This window comes from Hippichthys cyanospilos, chromosome 22, assembly GCF_059441005.1.
Source record: "Hippichthys cyanospilos isolate Australia breed blue-spotted pipefish chromosome 22, RoL_Hcya_1.0, whole genome shotgun sequence".
Classification (NCBI taxonomy): domain Eukaryota; kingdom Metazoa; phylum Chordata; class Actinopteri; order Syngnathiformes; family Syngnathidae; genus Hippichthys; species Hippichthys cyanospilos.
The window spans coordinates 6,250,648-6,275,118 of record NC_142390.1 but is presented as its reverse complement, the minus strand read 5'-3'; the positions used below and the strand labels follow the sequence as shown (position 1 = coordinate 6,275,118).

The 24,471-nt window shown below is 39.3% G+C and overlaps 1 protein-coding gene across 1 annotated transcript in view; it reads right to left on the bottom strand.

The window, feature by feature from the left end:
• tafa5a (TAFA chemokine like family member 5a) overlaps window positions 1-22,909 on the bottom strand; it is a 146,866-nt gene extending 123,957 nt beyond the window's left edge. The window contains exon 1 of the mRNA XM_088406282.1: window positions 22,241-22,909. Coding sequence (XP_088262408.1) covers window positions 22,241-22,349 — 109 coding nt within the window. The 5' untranslated portion in view covers window positions 22,350-22,909. The remainder of the gene's footprint in view (window positions 1-22,240) is intronic.
• Between the last annotated feature and the right edge of the window lie 1,562 nt (window positions 22,910-24,471).

The window sequence follows — 24,471 nt, the reverse complement described above, 5'->3', positions numbered from 1 at the left end:
GTGACATTAATGCGGCTGGCAATTCCCTCAGGTTTTTTTTATTTATTTTATTTTTTTCCCCCTTGTGTTTGTTTTTACTTCCTATATTTCACTGATAAACTGTTTTTGGCAAGTGCTTGAGCTCCGGGATCCTCTCGAGCTTGAGCCATCACAAATGTAGGGGGAAAAAAATATTTTATGTAATCGGTTCAGCGGGAATATGTCAAAACAACAAACGTAATTTAACAGGATGTGGCAGTCGAGTTGCCTTGAAAGCCCCTGAAAATGGGTGGGTGTATATATATATATATATATATATATATATATATATATATATATATATATATATATATATATATATATATATATATATATATATAATTTTTTTATTGCTTTGAGTATGTAAGTCTGCTTAGGTTTAGTTTGGGGTCATGCAAAGTTCTTCCTGTGCGATGTCATTGCTAAACGCGAATGTCAGGCATGCTAGCAGAAAATGTTGCATATGTGTTTTTACGTGAATGTCTACAATGTTAGCCGTAACTAACGTCAATTTTGAGCAATTTTGAACATTTATATACATATCATATGATAATACAAAAAATGTAATGAAAGTTTATGAAAATAGGGGATCATTTGACAGTGCACACCAGGGAAAAATGAATTTGCCAAAACTTTAAACGTGTTTTTCTCAAGACTAGGTATTTAAATTTACAAATTGCTAAAATCTCCTTGCGATATATATTATTTTAAATTGAATTAAGTCTAGAATTATAATATATCAATATCTCAATTTGAATTTTTAGAGACTTAAGGCGGATTTTATATTCTATAATGACACGGTACAAATTGTAACACTTGTTTAACCCAATACCATCCAAAAGGCATGACATCATCTCAAAGGAGCACGTCTTCAATATATCAAACACAGCTCAAGCTTTGAGCAAACGCCAGCAAATAGAAGAAGCTTTCCGAGGTTGCTGTCAAGGCGACTGCTAGCTGCATGAAGGGACTCCAAAGCCACAAGTGGGGAGCTAAATAGTTCAGAAGTAGCTGTCACTCACAAGAGAAGAGCCAAATTGCAGCCGTATGCCCTTCTTACATGCATCAACCAACCAGGCGAAAACAGTCAATCTTTACTCGGGAGAGTTCATACAGCCACCAAAGAAGCTTAGTGATGTGATAGCTATATTGCTAAGCTACGAGATGCATACATATATATATATATATATATATATATATATATATATATATATATATATATAGTTTTGTTTTATTGCCTACCTCATTATTTGCTCGATTATGAAACAAAGTGTGAAGTAATAATTTCATTGTGTGGTACTGCTATGCATATGAAAATAAAACTATATATATATATATATATATATATATATATATATATATATATATATATAAAGTTTTGTTTTATTGCCTCCCTTATTATTTGCTCGATTATATATATAAAGTTTTGTTTTATTGCCTCCCTTATTATTTGCTCGATTATGAAACATATATATATATATATATATATATATATATATATATATATATATATATATATATATATATATATATATATATATATGTATGTATGTATGGTCACCTGAGGACTCTGAGATCAGGGCTTACTGTCCTGGACGAGGTCCTATCAAGCGAAACACTCCCAAAATTGTGGAGACTTCATTGCCGTGGTGAGTAGGCGCACACCTGAGAAGGATCCCACCTCCACAAAGACCTCGGGAGAGCACAATCCTTCTGCCTCAGTGATGAAATCCATCACATTTCTATGATTGCAGAAGGGGTCTTGGCCCCCCTAGAGTCACTCAAGTGCGTCCTTTAAATCCAAAAAGAAAGTGAAGGGGAGCAAAAAAATTTCTGGGCAGAAAGGGTGTACACATTCACACACACGCACATATATATATATATATATATATATATATATATATATATATATATATATATATATATATATATATATATATATATATATATATATATGTGTGTGTGTGTGTGTGTGAAGATTGACTCCCATTAAATCTGTAGCTATAACAATAAATTATAATATTCAATAGGCGATCAATTTGCTTCAAACTGCGTGGCCAACATTGAATCAAAGCACAAGACTTTTTAATTTGACTTCATATTTTTTTTCCTTTATTTGTCCGTAAATCAGTCGCTCGCTCGTAGTTTACAACATGGTGTCAGCAGGCCTTTAATAAACTTAGCGAAATAATCACATCGCATTTCACTCCCTCACCTTTCCACTCGCTGCCTGTCACTTTTATGTTTGATTTTTATTAAGACTCGTCTAATAACTTTTTAGGACTTGGTCAGGACATCGCGTTGATGTATGAACGCGTTAGAAGATGAATCGATTTTGGCGCATAGGCCAAGCGCTCGCGCGATGCGGATCCCATCAAAGAATATCCCGGTTGTTTTACGGTCAAAGTTGGGTTTGTTCCTATCAGATTTAAAGCCACTTTTAAGCTGACATGCTGAGTTTCCCCCTCTCCTCAAAACAGATAAATCAGGAGTGTTTTGATTGATGGACGCCATGAAAGCGGCTCTACTTTTCAGATAATGCATGCCGCCTCACAAAGCCGTGGCAAGTCTCTGGAGTGTTGACGCGCTTCACCTGATCCCGCTCTCGCTTTGCACATCCTTTTAGCGAGAGCTTACAAGTGGAATAGCGCGTTTTAAAGCCCAAAGCAATCCTCTCAGTAGCTCCCGCATTCATGGCTACTACTCGGCAGTCCGCTAGGATGAAGATAAGATGTCCCGCGTAGTACGGTTTATAAGTACGATATACAGTGGTTACCTCTACTTACGAACGCCTTTTGTGATGAAAATTTCAGAGTACGAAACGACTCGGTGGAAAAATATCGTCTCTAGTAACGAGAGATTTCATCCACGCCTCCCACCAACAATTTTTACCGTCGAACTAAAAAGCTCAAAATTGACGTTAGTTACGGCTAACATCGTACACATTCACGTAAAAACACAAATGCAACATTTTCTGCTAGCATACCTGACATTCGCGTTTAGCGATGACATCGTACAGGAAGAACTTTGCATAACCCCAAACTAAACCTAAGCAGACTTACATACTCAAAGTAATAATACTAATAATATATATATATATATATATATATATATATATATATATATATATATATATATATATATATATATATATAAACATCCTAAAAGGGTTTTCTCCCTCTCTCTCTCTCTCTCTCTCTCTCTCTCTCTCTCTCTCTCTCTCTGTCTCTCTCTCTCTCTCTCTCTCTCTCTCTCTCTCTCTCTCTCTCTCTCTGCACTCATCGCCAACACACCAGCACCATCTCAAGGCAAACAGGTGAACTGCATTCATGTTGTCAACTGCTATAATTTATATGAGTTAGAAGGGTTTGGGTACGTTTTTATTATTCTTGACATGATGTATTTTGATTACTAGGCATTGATATAATTCTAATATGTATTTGTGACAATGTTTGATGCATTTTTATCATGTAATGATACTCATTTAAAGGGTTTAGGAGCATTCTTTGGGGTTTGGAACGGATTAAACTATTTACATGTAAAAAGCATCTCTACTATGAAAACATCACGTTATTAAATTACGTCCAGAACAAATTAGTTTTGTAAGTAGAAGTACCAGTGTGAATAAGTACAGTATATAAAAAAAAAATGTCTCAGACATTTAGTAATGCGCCAATTCAGTTAATCCCAAAGATGTTTGTTTAGGGTTAAGTCCAAATTCATGTTCTGTTTTATTGTATTGGTCTTGGTTACATCTCTTTGGTTTCCTTCATTTACGACAATTCAGCAGAGGGTTTTTATGACAATGACATCTAAACACAACATTTAACCACTTCCTTGCATAAAAAAAGGGAAAAAAAATGCCACCCAGCAGCGTTTAATGGTCTCGTCCAAAAAAAACGCGAAGGAAAAAAAATTCAATTGTAAAGTCAAGCTTGTACGATTAGAATTAGCATTGTGGCTGCAAAGGCTCAAGCGTATGCGCTGTAGCGGCTTACGATGATTGACAGCGACCGCCGAGCCATCAACGCAGTCAGGTGGGTCGCCTTTTGTAAGCGGGAGAAAGACGCCAACGTCCAAGTGCAAATATTCGACAATTCGGGACATATACAGAAAAAAAGCCCAGAGAAAAAACTCACTCCGAGAACAGTCCTCCGGTATCAACTCAGAGGGAGTTAGTTTTGTTAAAGACATAAAAACAAAGCTAAAAGGACTCAAGGTATTTTGTTGGCTTGGGAATAAACAGCAAGGGCGCATGAAAAATTAAATGTGTTGACTTAAATCCTGAATATGAAAGAAGGCATTTTTGCGACATTAGCAAAACAATCCGTTACATTTGTGATATCGGTTGCGATGCAAGACGAGACGTACGGTGCATTCAAATATCGCTGGACATTGCAAACTCAATCTGTAGTGCAGTGGTTCTCAAAGTGAGGTCTGTGGGGAAATAATTTGGGTTATTAACTCATTCAATGCCAGGGATGTTTTTTCATGTGTTTTGAAATCCAAAACAATAAATCCCAGCTGTTTAATTATATAACTGATACTTAAGTGCATTAAGAACAATATTTTCTGATACGTAATTTTTAAATTGATGCTTTTACATATATATATATATATATATATATATATATATATATATATATATATATATATATATATATATATATATATAGTGCTTATTGTATTATATTTATTCAACAATAAAGCAATCAAGTCAACTAGTGTATTATATTGTATATATTTAAAATTGTTTAAATGTTTAAAATTATATATATATATATATATATATATATATATATATATATATATATATATATATATATATATATATATATATATATATATATATAGTGCTTATTGTATTATATTTATTCAACAATAAAGCAATCAAGTCAACTAGTGTATTATATTGTATATATTTAAAATTGTTTAAATGTTTAAAATTATATATATATATATATATATATATATATATATATATATATATATATATATATATATATATATATATATAGTGCTAATTATAGTATTATTTTCAGTGAAATTGTGACTTTATTAATCAAAAAAGCAATCAAGTCAACTAGTGTGATATATTTTTAAAAATTTTATAGATTATGGAGTATTTCATGACTTGTCAATTAAATAATCAAGTCAAACCAGTTGAATATATTTTTAAAAAATTTAAAAATGTAGACATTTGTCTGACACACAAAATCCACGTCATCATCATCACCTCTCGTTTTTCCGTGTTTTGTTTTATGTCACTACTTGCACTTTTATTTCATTGTACAGCACTTTGTTGACCATGTTTTTTTTTTTTTAAATGTGCTTTCTGAATTCAATTTGACTTGATTTTCTTTCTACTGAGCAACGGATGCGTTTGTAAGACGGTCCACTTCATCTAGTGAGAAAACGACAAATAAAAAGCAGTCCAAACCAAGAAAATACAGAGAGAATTACGTACATGAAATTTGGATTGATAGAAAACAGTAACGGACGACCAAATTGTCTTCAATGTCGTTTTTTTTCTGTTTTGTTTCCGCAAACATCTGCCTTTCCTAAAAAGGGTCCCTGACTCCAAAAGGTTTTGGAACCCCCGCAAAGTTCAATCCATACAACGCGGACCTTCCAGTGCGCACGCAGTACGGTGTTTCCGCTCTCCTTTTTACAGCCTCTATTCAATAAAGAACCTTCAGGGGAGTTCAGGAGGAGCAGAAAATAGAGTGAGCATTCAATTCCGCCTGAATCATCCCAGAGTTTGTGTGCTTACCCTGATGAAAGCGAGAAAGGAGGAAATCTATGGCTTATTTAAAGGCTGCCGCCCGAATCAGACTGCAAGGCAAATTGCGCCTAAATTTTACATGCCCGTCAGGGAACTGAAGAAGATTTTGCATAGAGAGCGTGCTACCAAGTGTTGCAGAGCGACTTGTTGACCTGTGAGGGCCGCCGAGCTCGTGCGGAGGAGGCAAGCTGTCCGTTGCCCTCGTGCAAAGGTCCAGGCTTCGCTGTTAGCGTGAATGCAAATAGTCCACGGGAAAAAAAATGAAAATGAAGTTATTCAGGCCTGGAGTGACATTGAGACTATTAGGAACATTCATTTTGGATTAGCAACAATCGGTTTTTCATTTTAAATATATTCTATTTACAGTTTAGCAGTTAGCACGCAGCGCTTCCGTATTTGATATGCCGGCATGACTTCTTCTTCATGAGTTTTTCATATCTTCCATCATTTATCATGACGTCGGTGCCGCCCAGTGTCCAAAATGAGACACGACAGCACTCTTTGGATTCTTTGCACTTCACTGCACTCCTTGCAAAGAAGTACAATGCCAACTCTGGCTCATAATTGAAGTTATTTGTGAACATTTTTTCTTTCAACCACACAAATTGTTCAGTGGCATCACTTCTGTCCATAGGTATGTAAGTTAAATGTATTATCGCCTACAAAAAATTGAAAATTGCAATGGTCTCTCTTTGTAGCCTGTGAAGAGACGATGACACATTAACTAGTCTCTACTGCCACCTACTCGCTTAAGGTGAAACACGTCATCAAAGAATTTTTTGTTTGCTGACATAGTTTAACCACCGCTCAACGGAATGTTGCAAAAATCGCAGGAAAATCAATGTCATAAATCCTACTAAAATGCATCTCAAAAACTTGATTTATAATGGTTTTATATGGTCCAAAATTTGGACAACAATTCTTTTTGCATACAAAATCTCGCATGTTAAGTCGCAATCTCATGTAAATGTCAGAATCGTTTGAAAAATTACATGTTGTAATCCTCTGCTGGAATTTTCAGCTTCCTTGTGTTTTTTGCCCCATTGATTTTTTTATATCATAAAAAAAAAAAATCAAAGGAATTGCAAAAAATTGTAACAAAGTGCCACAAGGGTTAAAGTGACCCATGCAAAAAAAACAGTAGACAAATCTTTCAACAGTTGTAGCCAATGCCGGCTTTCGTGTAAGCACGCGTCGCTAAGCTAACGGCTCATTCACAGTCGAAATAAATGACAAATCAATTTTATTATTAAATTTAATCCCATTTAACCCATTTATCCGATATCTCAGATGGCGTAAGCAGTGAAAAAAACGTCTTTAGCGCAAGTATATTTGAATTAAACACTATTTTATAACACATGTAATTCGAATTTCTCCTGACCGGATCGTTGATACTTACCGCGAGTAATTATTTGCAATATAATGTCATAATATATTGATAACATCCACTTTATAATGTACGGTGAGGAGCAGAGGCCAATTGATGGATCTTCTCATCTTATAGAACGATTATAGCGGTGATTAAAGTTGTACAGCACCGACCCGACAGGAAATAGCCAGGAGCTCCCTTGGATTCATTCCTCCGCCGGAAGCTGTAAGCATGTCGACTTGCCTGTGGCCTCTGCGGGCGGTGACTAATTAGGTAATTACAACGGTGCGAGTGTGTGGGATTGATCCATCCATCGACTATCCCTTACCGAGTGATTTTTATTTATTCGGGGGACATTTCCATCTATGACAGCTATCATAAAAGATAGCCTTGTGTTTTCATTAAGCAGAGTTATTAAGACTTATTCAGCAAGTCATTAACTCTAGGGCTCCCCCTATTGGCGTATTTGGTGGGAAACATTCGTGTGAAATTTTTGGTGCAGATGACCCCAAGGGAAAGGCATTGTTTTGTCGTGTAAAGTGTAATTGCAATAAAATGAGCATTTTTATTTAGTTTCAGGAACTTTGATGCACTTGGTTATTTTTTTTCAATATTAGACTAAGCTGTAACCCATGTAAACGCTGTAAAAAAACAACAGTTGTTGCAAGTTGATTTATATTGCGTTTTTGTTTTGTTAATGTTAAAAAAAGACACTGCAAGCAAGTCTAACAATTTAACAGCACAAAGGCAAAAAGATTGGTTGACATAGTTTTACTTTAAAGTTACTAATCGCTCATTGGCGTAAAATTAATTAGTTATTTGAACATTTTTGGTGTACCGTCTTAGAGTTAAACACCCACCAAGGAAAATAATGATAATAAATGATTAAATAAAGCTATCACAAGCCAAATCAAAATATTAGTTTTTAGAAGCTTCAATAAAAATACTTGATGTAAAATTTAGCCCTAATTTTGACACATTTGGGGTAGAATAAATCCCCCAAATGTTGGGTCAAACTGAATAATATTTTGGATAAAATGAATAACCAAAGGGCCGTTCAGTGGCGCAGTGGTTAGCACGTCCCACAGTTCTGGGATCCGAGTTCAAATCAACTTTGGGTGGGGTTTGCATGTTGTCCCCGAGCCCACAGGGGTTCTCTCCGGGCACTTTGGCTTCCTCTCAAACATCCTAAATTGTCCTTCGGTGTGATTGGGTGCGTGAATGGTCGCTTGTCTCTGTGTGCCCTATGATTGGCTGACAACCAATTCAGGTTGTCCCCCGCCTACTGCCCGAAGTCAGCTGGGATAGGCACCAGCGAGCCTGCGACCCTTGCGGCTACAGAAAATGAACGACTTACCTAAAAGTTCGGTCAGCCCCTTTTTGACCCAAATTGGGCCATTTTTGACCCCAACAAATTTTCAAGTGTAATCAGATGATCTCCATGTGATCATATGCTGGATTCAAGTGAAGGAAAGTAGACCGATACCAAGCGGTCCAATTCACAATAGAAGCAATTTGAGAGCTGTCCCGCGCGCGCTCACACGTACAGGTTGTTGCCAATTGGGTCCCCTCCGAGACGTCGTAATGAGCTCTTCAAGCCTTGAGAAGCAGGCGCAACTCACATGTTCCGCTGTCATTGTAACAATGGGAGGCTTTATCAGTGCCAAGGCCTCAGGAGGGAAGGAGATATTGTGTATAAAAGAGACGGAGCGGGACCGAGGCGCAGATAGCAAGGGAGTATGGTAAAAAAAAAAAAAATCTCTAGGGTGTATCGCATATTTCAGCATGCAGAAGCGGCGGGTTCATTCTTTCGGGAAAACAATATTTGACATGATTTCATAATCACCTGTGTTGGGAAAAGCCAAGCGCGGAGAGTCTGACGCCGGCCGGTGAATGGGCTGGTACCGTCTAATAAATAATGTTACGGCTTGCTGAAGCGGCATCAGGACGCTAATTAGCTCATTGGGCCGTCACATGGAATCGGGCGGCGGCAAACAATCAAAGCCTTTATAAGCCGGGAATAGTCACGGCATGCTAATGAGCGCCGGTAATCTTCTTCGACATATGGCATCGGCGGATACTATACAGCATGTATGGCAGCAGGAGTCAGCTGCTGGCATGAGGAATCAGGTCGGGTATTGTATACGTTCACCGATGTCACGCGCGCACACGCCGAGAAAAACCCTGCAGGGAAGCCAGTCATTCCCCACATGCGCCTCGCATAGAAATTGAAACGGAACAACGCTAATGTCGCACTCGCAGCCTATCATGTGTTGAAACGAATTTACGGGGTTTTAAGTAGGCAATAAAGATAAAAAGTACTCAAATGAACGCCCAAAAATGTCTTCTTTCAAGATGTACGTGAATAAAAAAAACGTTATTCCCAATTGAACACAATCTATTTACGGTAAATATAAATATTCAACCAAAATGACAGACTACAAAACACTAGCCACGAGGCTAAAAATACAGCCGAGAAAAGTAGTTTATGCATCTATTTGCCGCCTCGTATTAATAAACATGAGTCGCCACATTATTAAATGAAATATTTGTAAAGAACGAGCTGTCACGGATGGATTTTTTTCAAAACATTTATTGGCTCTACTTTAAACTCAAGGTGATACGGGAAAAAAATGATATTTAAACCGCATAATGTTAAAAAGCTTCAAAACTTTGGAAAGGTGACAGTTTATAATCCAAAATTGCCGATATATATATATATATATATATATATATATATATATATATATATATATATATATATATACACATATACATACACTTTTTAGCTTTATATTATATTTGTAAGCTACGGCCATTATTGTACAGTACATCATTTAATGGGATTTAAGTACCTTACTTAATATTTTATTTACTTTTATTACTTTTATTTACTTTTGTGTAATTTTTTGTGTGTATATATATATATATATATATGAATACATGGATTACTATGGAAACACACAGAAAGTTAACTTTTTCAGTACAATGAAATAAAATGATACCCAGTGCAAAACTATCAATTTAATATAAATCGCTTTAATTCAACGCAATGAATTCATTTGTGCATTTGCTTCTTCTGGTTCCGACAGGTTTGTTATTAATAAAGTTTGTCAGACTTATCTGATTGTTGTTGAGCTGATGCATTACCCCAGCCACTACCGTAGCTTCTATTCTATGCGCCTTATAATCCAGCACACCTTATAGTGCGGAAAATACGGTAGCTTCAAATGTCAGCGACATTACATACTCTGTAGACCCAAGGCGATATCGGTGTTTATTTTTGACTTATGGTATTTACCTTTGTTGTGTTCTGAATCCCTACATGTATTTTGATGTTGGATTCATCTCGTTAGTGGCACGCTACGCATGCGGTCCATCGTAGGAGCGCGGCCGCCGGTTCTTCTCATCCTCCCTCCTCTGAGCCACACGGGGTCTCAAATCAAATCTTTCCCCGTATCCCCTTTTTACTCCCGACTACAGCAGCCGCCGCAAATCAGTTCATTGTTTCCGCATGCCAATACGGCTGTTGGAGCAGCGGCGGCGGTTAGATAAATGAGGGCAGGCGGGTTGCAATTTCCATATCATTCTCACATCCAAAGAATGGAAGCCAGAGGAGAAACAAATACCACTAACAAGCCTTTTTTTCCGACTGCTGGTAAAGCCGTCTTTGGTGGGTTCAAACAGAGTCAGGACTGGCTAATCTGAGGTCAAACCTGCTTGGTTCACAAGTTCAGAGACATGTTGCAATTAGCGCCAAAGCTGAAAAATACATTCCTGCTCTCTCACAGTGCAAAAATGTGTGTATTCTCACAAGTAAATAGAAAATCACATTCAGTAGACAAATAGCTTGATTTTTCCTAGTACCGCAGAACCAAGAACTGCGCTGGATTTTCAAGCCAATGTCGATTGACTTGTCAAGATTTTAAGAGATTTATTTTCACAGGTACCATGCGATGAAATTATTATTCCGTTCACTTCCCCGAGCAGCAGAGTACAATCCATAATTGAGCAATAAATACATAGAAATAAACAACAGAGACAATGATGCTAATATGGTTGTGCAGAATATCCCGTTAGTTTTTTTTTTTTTTTTTTTTTAAGTGCAAGATATTGTTTATGCGTGCAGTAGGAGGGAGATTAGTTTGTGAGAATCTCGATGGCCTGCGCGTAAAAGCTGTTCTCCAGTCTGGCAGTCCTGGCCCTCAGGTTCCTGTAGAGTTTGCCTGATGGCAGCATTTCAAACAGTTCGTTTTGTGGGTGTGTCCTGTCCTTGATGATGTTGCATACGCAGAACCCCGATGTGGTAAATGTCCTGCAGTGAGGGTAAGGCTGCGCTACAGATCCCAAAAGCGATACCAATAGCTTTTTTTTTCCCTAGGTGATGAATCAAATAAATGTAATTATTTTGTCATCTTATTAACTGACAAGTTGAATGATGAATTGAGGCTGATGCTGTATGGGTGGCTTCCAAAATGTTCATAATTGCTATAAAGTGCTATTTTTTACTGGTTATACATGTTTAATTTCCGAAGAAACTGATACAATTTTTCTTTTTTTTGTGGGTGGTATAAAATTGAACTCACATATGTGTGGGTAACTCCACTGAACAATTTGAGTCGTTGAAGGAAATAAATCTAAAATAAATAAATAAATAAATAATAAAATAAATTTGATTATTGTGTCATCTTATAATTTTGTCATCTTATTGGTTGAAGGAAAAAAAATCTAAAAAAAAAAAAAAAAGCCCCTAAAAAATCTAAAAAAAAATGTGAGCGGTTGACGGATTTTATTTAAAAATCTAAAATAAAAGCTAAAAAAATCATTTTGTCAACCCTAACTCCTAACCCTAACCCTCTTATTAACTGACAAGCTGATTCGAGTAAAAAATTGTATCTACATAAGTAGGGTTAACTCCACGGAACAATTTGAGAGGTTGAAGGGAAAAAATCTTCATAAATATCTTTAATTATTAGGCCATTACAAAATTCGGAAAAAAAATGCATCGTGTATAGTTTGCAAAGTAAGTGCACAAGGTCAAACTGTCCGAACGACCGAGTCCATTCCAAGGCTTGTAAACATCATCCGTGTTCAACCGAAAGCCTCACAAGACGCATTTGGAGTTGCTACGAAACCCGGCGAGGGACTAATGAGCGTTTCTTCGTCGTAACGTGAAGAGATTGCCTTTTCTGGCTGAAAGGCAGTAGAAGGGCCACTCAGGTGCGATGATTCACATGAAAATCAACCGTCATCACCAACTCATTCAGCGGCGATACAATGACCAATCCAAGAACAAACCAGTAGAGCGCTTGGGTATCAATTTAAAAACGGGGCGGGGGATAATGCAGCCCGTGGCGCCAAGCCAAGCGTATGACCCCCCCCCCACACACAAGCTCGCCGCCCCGCTTGACTTGAAACCAGCTCGTGACTCGATGACATGCGGGTGCACACAAAGTGCAGCTGTCACCGAGGCCGTAAACGTCCCGCAGATTTGGCTCGCCAGACACATTAAACATTGAATCGGGGCTGTCAGCACGCTGAGGTGGGCGGGGGCTAGGACGCCGGGTAAGGGACCCGCCGGAGATCCTAGAACTTTGAGAGTGGGCAAAGTTTGCCGTCTCAAGAGGGGGTAATTGATTGAACGGAGTTGACTTCAGCACAATTTTGGTGTAGATCAAGCGCCACCTTAACGAGCTCTCAGGCCGCCCGTTGTGACAAATGGCTTCTGTCTCTTCTAATGTAATATTTGTTTTCGCTTCAGAGAGCCTCCGGGCTGCTCCGTCTGCACACCGCTTCCTCGTGTTAGTTGACTTTATTCCCCGGCCGGCTGTCAATTGGCCGAGCGTCTCGCCGTTGTCGTCTGTCTGTCTTTTGTCACATTGGCTCCACCCCCCCCCCGCAATCTCTTTTCTTTCCGAGCACTTCCTACGGCTCCCTCGTCGACCTCTGGCTCCGTCTGTCTCACGCTCGCCATTTCGCTGCCTCCGCCCCCCCCCGCCCCACGCTCACGCCACCGCCGTCTTTGCTCCAGATGCTAGCTGTCTCAGCTCCGTGGGCCGTGTCTCCGTGATGGGCCCCTCCAGGAATTCAAAGCACCATTCGGGCATTTTCTTCCAAGCAATTGCTTTTTGTAGTAATAAAGGAAAGGAGGTGGGAGGGGGTGCTAGCGGGTAGGAGGGGAGGGTTAGCTTTAGCATCTCTCTCTGGATGGGCTTACTGGCCCAAGGCAAAACATGCACAAGTGTGCATCCGCGAATCCTCTCGAGAGGGAGGCACAGCGCCAGACTCCTGTCGAAATTCTGACCCAATTAAGCACAAGCCTCCCTCGACTTAAAAAGGACTAGTTTCAAAGCTAAAAGTAAAACAAAGCTTTTTGGATCTCCGCTCATGTCAAACCAGACGGACCAAAGCCTGACGTAAAAAGGAATAGCCGTCAAAGTTTAATTGCCCATGGAGCGCACCCCCCGCCATATGAAATTAATCCGTTCAAAATTGGAAATCGTAATATCCTGGGCTAACTATGCTAATTAGCTAATGTGTGCAAAACCGCAGATAAAAGCATACAAATTTTAGATACATATACAAAATGAGTATATATATATATATATATATATATATATATATATATGATTGACATGTATATAATTAAATAACATCAAACAAATAATATAAAATATAAAGGAAAAATGAAATCTTATTTACCTTTGGAGTGACGTGATTTAAACTACTTACAACCCTAATAAGGATAGCTTAGCCTAGCCTAGCCTTCAGCTTTCTATCAAGTTTTCTTAACAGAAACAATGGCGGGTTTTCTTGGTGTCATCAAAATAACGATAAACGTGTTTGAAACCAAATCAAAATGACAAGATTAGTTTGAAGCCATGATATTTTGGTGTTAGCATTCCTTCCCCCCCAAGAACACATTAATTGCTAATGGGACAGTCAACATTTCAGGAGCAAATTTGTTTTGTAAATGTCAATGCATGTTAGTGTGATTTTTGGGGAGATGGCAGTTTTAGGTGGCTGGGTGGATGGCAGGTGGCAAAATGGCCGCCACCATTCTGATGATGGCATATTAAGACAGCCATTAACTGGTCTACCGCCACCTACTGTCTTGAGGTGAAACACAAGTAACCAAAGGATTTTCTCTTCGCTGACATTGTTTGACTGCCGTTCAACAAAATTTTGCGACGATTGCAGGAAAATCAATGTGATAAATTCTATTAAAATGCATTGCAAAAATTGTAATTATAATGGTTTTACATGGTCCAAAATTTGGACAATTATTCCTATACACAAAATCCAGCATGTCCAGCTGCAAACACACACATTTGTCAGAATTGTTGCATAAAAAATTTGTACGTTTTAATAATCTGCTGGAAATTTCAGCTCCCTAGTTTTTTGTTTTTCCATTGATTCTTTTACGATAAATTGAAAAAAATCAAAGGAATTTCCAAAATTTGCAACATAATGCCACAAGGGTTAAAGAAACCTTTGATTTTCCTGCTTTAACCGCAGTTCATTATTTAAAAGTTACTTTTAGAATAACGATTTTTTTTTTTTCCTTGGTGAAGATGTTCCCCAAGCTGTTGGCGTCAGCCATAAACGAGTACGTCCCGGCGTGATGTAATTGCCTCAAAGTGTGCTGACCTCGCCACATTTTCAATTTCCGTGAGATGACGGATGGGCCGGCGCCTCGTAGCCGAGAGCGGCGGCCCGGCGGACGCCAACCCGGGGATCTCCGCAATTTGAAACGCCCGTCTTCGGGTCCATTTAACATCAGAGATCCCACGCCTGCTTAATATTTGATATTTCAAGTTGCAAAATGGTAATATGTCTTACTTGACTTACAAAAGTTGAGGTTTTCCGTATGCGGAGCGCTCATTATGGCATAATTGCAAATATACCCCCCCCCCCCCCCCCCCCCTTTCTCTCTCTGCCGCTTGGTAGAAGCGCTCATCGCTCTCTAAATTTTGCAACGGCGCCGTCTGAAAAGCTCTTCAAATATGTATACGCACTCTGGCCCAATTTCCCGGGGTCCATAATGTGGCGTTTCCCTTTCTCTTAACAAGTTGACTTCCTTTTATGAATTTACCTCCCCGGGCCATCGGCGGGGCCGCTCGACGACTCCCTGACAGCGGCTCCTCTCTCAGCCTCCCTCCCCGAAGAGGAGAAGGCTGCGGGCTATGCTGGAAATAGGATAACATATTCAAATATGTGCACGTGTTCACCTACAAGTGAGGTCAGCCCAGTCCCGTTCCTTCTTCCCGTTTTTTTTTTTTTTTTTTACCCCGGCTGGTGAATCAGCCCCGGTGGAAGCTTCTCAGACAACATATTCAAAAAAAGGCAGCGTTTCGTCTGCGAGCGTACGCTCTCAGATATATGTATGTACTTTGCCGCGGCGACGGTTACATGCCTCAGCTATCAGGACACGTCAACAGCGCTTAGGAGCCGTCCGTCGAGTTCATGGTGAAACAATATAAACAAAACAAACGGGAGATAACGCAGGAGAGCACGCAAGGAATATAATATACATAATGACGACCGTAAATTTCCCCACTATGAGCCACTGCTTTTTTTTTTTTTTTTATTACGCTTTGAACCCTGCGGCATATAACCTATTGCGGCTTATGGCAATTTTTTTTACCAATCTTTAAGTATACAGAGGGAACAGAATAGGACACTATCGAAGTATTGATTTTGAGTTTGGATTGCTGTCTGTCTGTCTGTCTATCGATCGATTACTCTATCAGGATCGAGTATTAACAGGCTGTTAGATCTATCTATCTATCTATCTATCTATCTATCTATCTATCTATCTATCTATCTATCTATCTATCTATCTATCTATCTATCTATCTATCTATCTATCTATCTATCTATCTATCTATCTATCTATCTATCTATCTCTATCTATCTATCTATTTAGATCGAGTATTAACAGGCCGTTAGATCCATCTATCTATCTATCTATCTATCTATCTATCTATCTGTCTATCTGTCTATCTGTCTATCTATCTATCTATCTATCTATCTATCTATCTATCTATCTATCTATCTTTCTATCTTCCGATCGATCGATCGATCACTCTATCAGGATCGAGTATTAACAGGCTGTTAGATCTATCTATCTATCTATCCATCCATCCATCCATCCGTCTATCTATATACCTACCTACCCAACCCATCCACCCACCGTGTTTGAAAACTTTTGACGGGTATTGTCCATGTTACACGATTGAACAAAGCATGGCAAACGTGTGAAGTTTGCCCTTGAGCGTTTGCACCACATGCGCACTTTGCCTGCGTATCACACAGGCACACATTATAAGGACCCCCGACGCATCAGCAGTCGCCGCGGGATTGGGCTGGCCAGGCAGCGTATCCCTCATCAGGACCGCGAGCATGCTAAACTGCGGCTAACCCCGCAGCTAAGATTAGCATACTGATTAGCCGGCCCGGCCCGAGCGGACGACAGCCTCATGAATAAAGAGCGATACATAATAAAATGTACAGCCGAGAGCTTCCAGCGGAGGGAGCCAGAGGCAGATTGTCTCTTTTTTTTTTTTTCTTTTTTAAGAATGTAATCAGCGGCTAGTGAAGCATTCTTGTGTGATTAGAGTTTCAAACAGCCTCTTACAGCTCGAGCAGTTAAATTGTTGAGCAGCTGCCATTTATCTTGCCAGTGTTTCGCTCTCGTCTCTCCCTGACTGATTCTCTTTGCTCCCTTCTCACCATGCCCTCGTCTTCCTCCTCAGCAGGGGGGGGGTTCGTTTTTCTTATTCTTCGCCGGCCCTCTTTCGATCCTCTTTGCTGTGGATCACCCCCCCCCCCCCCCCCCACCCCCACCCTGCTTTAAACGGCCTCATTTTCCTCCAGCGGCTCACACATTCTTCTCTTCCCAAATCAAAGGACATCAAGTTCTTCGGTCCCTTCCTCCACGCCCCCCTGGAGGGCCCGAGTGGGAACGTGTGAAGTTGGAGGCTGATGCTAGGTGACGGGCACCGTATGAATGTGAGCAATCATCAAAGAGCTCCCGCAATTCGCCACTTTGGCACCTTAACAACTCCGACTCCGTAAATCGCATGTGGGCCGTGTCTTTTATTTCTTTTTGTAAGCAATTTGTTCAAACAATAATTTAGTACAGCGTGGGCAAACTTTTGGATTTACGACCCATTAAGGCAGGGGTGTCTAACTCATATTTATCGGGGGCCGGATTGTAGTTATAATTTTTGTCAGAGGGCCGGTATAATTGTAAAATTAAATCAATTTTAGGTGTGTTTGTCCCACTTCTAACTAGTTTTGAAATAATAGCCCGGTAAAAACTGTTCAAAAGAGATATTGGGAACAAAAAATGCTTGTTATTTTTACCCCAAAATTTTTAAATGTTGAGGACAACTTGCAAATTTAGTATTTGAACCAGAAATTTGAGGTTTGCTCAGGATTTCGCGGGCCACATAAATTGATGTGGCGGGCCGGATCTGGCCCCCGGGCCTTGAGTTTGACACCTATGCATTAAGGCTTTTGACCCGCCTACTTTGCAATTAAAAAAAAAAAGAAAACAAGCCAAAATCCATAGCACTGAAAGCTATTTATTAAAATAATAAAAGATTGTTTTTAACTAAACCACAAAAACATGTCGTGATTGTCAAGGAGTGCGCCGATTGCTATAAAATAAAAACGACCTAAAATACGACAGACAATTCTGGATAAGCCCGTTTTCTGCACGCACCTGTTCATTTTAGTGACAGAGACTCTCCACACTTTGCTTTCTTGAAGTCTTACTGAACTTCATCCATGTTAAGCAAGAAAAAGGTCATAGTTCATTTGAAGACTCATTTAAGCAAGAAAAAGGTCATAGTTCATTTGAATACTCTTTTTTTTTTCACTCACAGTAAATTCATTTAAAACCCGTTTTTGCTACTTCATGATGTCAGACGGACTCAGGTAACAGCCAATCACAGCTCACCTTGGGAACATCACATGACCAGGTGAGCCGTGAGCGTTTGTTAACCTCATTCATGAGCAGGTGATGTCATTTTTGTGGATAAACATGTATTTAAAGGTAATCATTTATTTGGAAATTATTGTAGCTGTCAAATTATTTATAGACAAATATTGTTTTGTAAATCGCAAATCTTAGTTTTGTTATTATGTGAGGTGCACTGTATTCGTATGTATATTTCCATAGTGACCGTGGATGCAAATTAATTCGTTTTACACCCATCGAAACAAGTAGCCATTGTTATTGGCACAATTTATAGAATTATGAATTATGCGGCAAAATTTGACATTTTTTTTGTTAATTCTCGAAAATGACAACACAGTTGGAAAACAGGTTAGTGATTGGTTCCTGAGTCTTGCGCAACTGTGAGGTCATTTCCAGGCACCTGCAAGTTGCAAAATGCAAAAGATGGATAAAAACAGGCGGAGTTTGCCGCTTAGTTCAAATGTTTACGTCCCCGTTATGTATGAAAAAGGAAAGGCACATTATCAGGACACAAGGTACTTCATGAGTGCCTTGAGAGGGGAAAAAAATTGCTGAGAGAGCAGAGACCTCAGTAAGTAGCTTGCAGTCGTCAGCTCAGACCTTCAGCACAGAAAGTGCCTCAAAAAAGGAAATGAGTGGCATGGAGAAAAAAAAAATGGTGGCAGTTTGTGTGAAGCATGTAGAGGAGGAAATTGAGGAAGGTCAGAGAAAATACAATGCGACAAGAAAAAATTTGAAGCTAAAAGAAAGAGTCTTCAAAAGCTCCCGGGGAATCGATGAGGAGCCAAAGTGAGAACAAACCAAGAGAAGATGAAACGCGGGCACTTGAGAGCTACCGTAGAGCAAAAAAAAAAAAAAGTACAAATACAAAAGATTCCCTTCCACGAATTCCGGCGAAAGCTTCGTCGCTTGAGGTCAGCAAACAGCCGAGCGGAGTGTGAGCTAAAGATGTTATGAAAGACTTATTATTACGGCGAGGTGTTGCCTGGTGCCAGGTCCGGTTCCTCGGGGGCACGCCGAGTCTTGCTGACTGAAACAAACACCCGAGCGCCGCCATTGATTGGCCCAAAGCAGGCGCGGCCATGAAAAAAAAGCTCCGGGACTTTGACAAACCCGGCCTCGCCGTTGATTCAACCCGACGTTGCCGTGGTTACAAAGCAAACTCAATCTTCAAAGTGAAAAGTTGCCAGCTCTGCGGGCGCTTCGGATTTCACCCTTTCGGATGTCGAAACAACGTGGCGCTAATGCACGCCACTGGGCTTGAACGCAAGTCCCGTTTTGAACCTCTTTACCAACACTTGAAGGTTACAGTTATCGCTTCGAGCTATACAAGTCAGCGTACAAAAGAATTTTTTCCGATGACAAGCCATTGTACTCCAAGAAGTCAGAAATGTCAGAGCTCCAACTCAGAAAAGTGCTTCTGTTGTGAAACCACGAAAAATCAACCTGTCACGCTTTATTTTAAGGTGCAGTGGACCTCCGTGTTACAACGTCACTGACTTACCTTATTTTCATGTTGCGATGTGGAATACCGAGATTTTTCATCCCCTCTTTATGGTATTTTCCCAGTTTTGGAGCCCAAACAACTGTCATGACCCTAGGTGCTTGGCTCTATTTATGTTTTTAGGTAATTACACTTATTTTCAGTCGCCGTCCCTGCAACGCGTCACTACAATTCGGCTATTGGTCGGTGTCTCCTCACGGAGATGCTGCTCTGCTATTGGTCAGCATCACTCGTTTCAAAATGGCGGAACGGTAAAGCTTTGTTTGATTGTGGGTTGTTACAAAAGCGTATCTATAGTGCATTTTACTGCTTAATTTGATTGTGAATGGGTTAGCCATGGATCCCAAGATTGCTAGCGAAGTAAGAAGATGATTGATATAGAAACAATGCTGGAGATAAAACTTCTTACGTAGTATGGGCTATATATATATATATATATATATATATAGTTTGAACGCAGCGCACTGTATGCTATCTATATAGGTAGCCAATTAAACATGCTTCCATGGCAGCAACAGGACCACAAAGCTAATGAATTGCTAATGTATTTCAAGAGAGGATAATTACATTAATCGTCGGCCTAGGATTCAATCGGTACGCTTTTTATGTATGTATTTTTTCCTGCCTCCTTTCCACATGCAGTGGGCCGGAGCGCAATGTGCCAGCTGGATCTTTCTTCACGCGTGACTCACATGCATTCACCGAAGAAAGACAAGAGGGCGCAAGGAAAGAAGTGAGCTCGGGAAACACACGCGGTCTCTGTGTGGACAAGTGTGTGTGTGAATACATTTGCCTAATAAGGTCGGATTGAACTTGCTGTTCATCAGGAGTTTGCTCTTTGATGCGTCCTCCGGAGTCGCTGTTTAGTGCTGATAAGGCCGTGACTGACACATGACTGTCTGACCTCGGTGAGTCTACGACAACGGCACGGCCCGCAGGACACGTGTGTGTGTGTGTGTGTGTGTGTGAGGGAGAAAGCGAGAGTGTGTGAATTGCAGGCATGGGGCCTATGGCGCTAGTGTCCATCTTGCAAATAAGACACACGCACAAAAGCAGGCTGGATTGGACACACAAGTAAATAAATGAACCGGCTCTGGTATGTTGACTCAAAGCGATTCTGATTGGTTGGCTTTGCTGTCAATTTGAAGTACGCTTTAGAATTCTCACTGGCAGCCCTCCCAGATGTATGCTATAGAAATCCTTCTTCTTTATTACCCCACTCATTTGTGTCCACTGTTGTGTCCATTTTCTCTCAGCGAGACAGCGAAGCCAATTGCATCCCAGCCAAAAACCTGAGTCGTCTTTAGAAAGGCCAGGATGTCCCCCACTGAGCAAACGACGACTTATTAGGATAGTTCAAAAGGAGGACTCAAATGTAATGTCCACAAAAGTGGACACAAATTAATAGGCTCGAAGGATATATAGAAAACGAGTATATGTGTGTGTGTATGTATATATATACATGGAGAAATGCTCATATATCTGGATATAATATATATATATATATATATATATATATATATATATATATATATATATATATATATACATATATATATACATATATATATGGAGAAATGCTCATATATCTGCACATATATCTGGATATATATATATATATATATATATATATATATATATATACATTTTATATATATATATATATATATATATATATATATATATATATATATATATATATATATATATATGGGCTGTTAAATTTCTGTAAACATGAAAAAACTGTTTAATATTAATGTCATAAAATAAAACAAATTAATAGACTGGAATGAATGCATTTAGTACACACACACACACACACACATATATATATATATATATATATATATATATATATATATATATATATATATATATATATATATACAGTATATATGTAGGGTTAGGGTGTATATATATATATATATATATATATATATATATATATATATATGGGCTGTTACATTGTTTCTGTAAACATGAAAAAACATTTTACTGCTTTACTATTAATGTCTATTAACTGTACTGAATACATTTAGTATATATAAAGTATATATTGTACTTTTAGACTTATTTTCTAAGAAGCTGGCATGCAGAACAGGTGTAACCCCCGTCAATGGAATAACAGCCCACTCCCTCTAAATTCTGGTGGAAATAGGTGTGAGGACAACAACCAAAAAAAAGTAATGGAACGGCACCACATCCGCTCCTAAAGACACCAGCCAATCGGGTATCTGCCCGGTGTGCCAGATGCCCCCCCCCCCCCCATACACTTAATTTCGTGTGTGTTTGAAAGAGAACCAGTGTGTGTTTTCCGAGTAATCGATGAGCGGCTTGGACATGTAAGGGCTTCAACTCTCCCTCGGGAGCCCTTGAGCAAGGCGCTCGTTCAATTTGTACGGCTGCAATGATTCAATGCGTTGCGATAAGATGATGATTGTGAGTACGGCGGAGCATCACGCGTGCAAAATAGATACCGTGTCATCAAAATATGCAGATCAATTTGAAAAAAAAAACGAGCATCCCTTGCGCACCGGTCGGTGTGGCGCCCAACCCGCGCGCGCCAGCACTTACCGCAGTAGAGAACCAAAAGCGCGGTGAGCAGCACAAAAGCCCAGAAAGTTGACGACATCCTCGGCCAAGTGGCGTCTTTGCGTCTGGCCGAGCGGGTCAGCGATGCCATGAAAGAGCACGCGGGGGATAAAGGGAACAGAGGGGGGGGGGGGGGGGGGGGGGGCACTTAAGAAAAATGAAAACAGCTCACAATCCAAATGGAGCTCTTGTGACGCTCATTTCTCCGCGTTATTTCCTCTCAGGGACAAAAAAAAAAAAAAAACGTCCGGCTGGAGCAAGTGGGAGGAAAAAGGTTGATTTGCTCCTTGGGGAAGAAAACATTACATCCTCCACGCTGGTCTCCCCCCTCAAAAAAAAAAAGAAAAAAAGATTTCCTTTAGTTGTCCACCCCAAAAAAAGTGAATCTCAATTTCCGACGAGGAGGACGCGCCGGTGGCTGATTGCGCTGAGTGGATGCTCCAAGTGTTCAATCATCTGTACCGCAGCATCGTAAAAGATCCTTCCACCTGTGCTGCCTGGTGATTTTTTTTTTTTTTTTTTTTTCACCCCCTACTCATACCCTCAGAAAAGCCACTCCAGAATAACGCCGAGATCCTTGCGGTCCGCTGATTGAACATAGAGCAGCGACACGGAGGGAGCCGGGCAGAAAGTACATCACAGCATGCGTGCCGGAAGATGCCGAATGCATGAGACGAGAGAAAAAAAAAAAAAAAAAGGGAGAGAGCGACAGAGAGAGAGAGAGAGAGAGAGCGAGGGCGAGCGAGCGCGCGCCCAAAGTGAAACGTTGACATCGGATGATCAATGTTACATCACAACGCAAATCTAGGATCAAATTAAACACATTTTTAACGACGACAGCTGAGATTTGTTTGTTGACGTACGGCGCGTGTTAAATGTCTGATTTTGCAAGATTGGAAATATGCGGCAGGTGCGCACGCGGCGAGGGAACACACGCCTACTGATCATTTTGGTAAGAATGGCATTTTATGAACGCTGATGCAAATGATCAAAATTATATCACGAAAAATAAACAATGTTCTGTTTTGGTCAGGTCGAGAACCAGTCAAAAGTTTGGAAACACCTTAATTATATATTCCAGGGACGTTTTTTTTTTTTTTAAGGGTTCGGACATTAAATGCAAGATACCCAAGTACACTAAGGACATTAATTTCCTGATACTTAGGTATTAAATCTTAAACTAATTTTGTAAAAGCTTTTAAAGGCATAATAATTGATTAATTATGAATATTATTTTTTCTTTCAACCACTCCATTGTTCAGTGGCATCAGTTCTATCCATACATATATAGGGTAAACGTATGAACACCCACAAAAAATTTTAAAATGTTATGGTCTGTTTTTATAGTCCGTGACGTGATGATGACACTTCTATTGTCGGCAAATTCCATGATTTTTTTTGACAGTATTTGGACTTCAATCCCCTCAGAATTGGAATGTAGTCGTGTAAATATCGCATCGTACGATTTGGTATTTTCTACGTGTTATTTTGTACGTTTTATAGATTGAATCATTCTTTACGGCATTTATCCGGGTTACAGCTTGGTCTAAAACGGGAAAAAATTACCAAGTAGAAATGATCGGAAAACAAACCAAAAAAAAAGAAAAATCTTATTTTGTTGAATTTCACATGACAAAAACAAATCATTTTCCCCGGGATTACTATTTATTTATTTTTTTCAATTTGTCATAATGTTTTTCTTAAAGTTTAAGACATAGCTATTAACTGGTCTACCGCCATCTACTGTCTTGGGGTGAAACAGAATTCAACAAAGAATAGTCTGTTTCCCAGCATAGTTTTGACTGCCGCTCAACAGAATGTTGCAAAAATTGCAGGAAAATAAATGCCAAAAATCCTATAAAAATGCAGTTCAAAAATGATAATTAGAATGGTTTCATATGGTCCGAAATTTGGACGATGGTTATTTTTGTACTCAAAATTTCACATGTCCAGCTGCAATCACGTAGAATTGTTTTGTTTTTTTTTCCCCCGTTGATTCTTCTATGATATCCTAAAAAAAGTTGAGGTAGGGTATTCATCAAAAGTTTGGAAACACCCTTTAATTTTGCATTTTGTTTTCATTTACAAACCACAAACATTTTTTTAATGTTTTTTTTTTAAAAACAACAAAAAGCTAGCCCACGTGCCGTAGTTTAATAAGATTGGAGTTAATCGTTCTACAAAAAATATATATATATAATATATATATATAA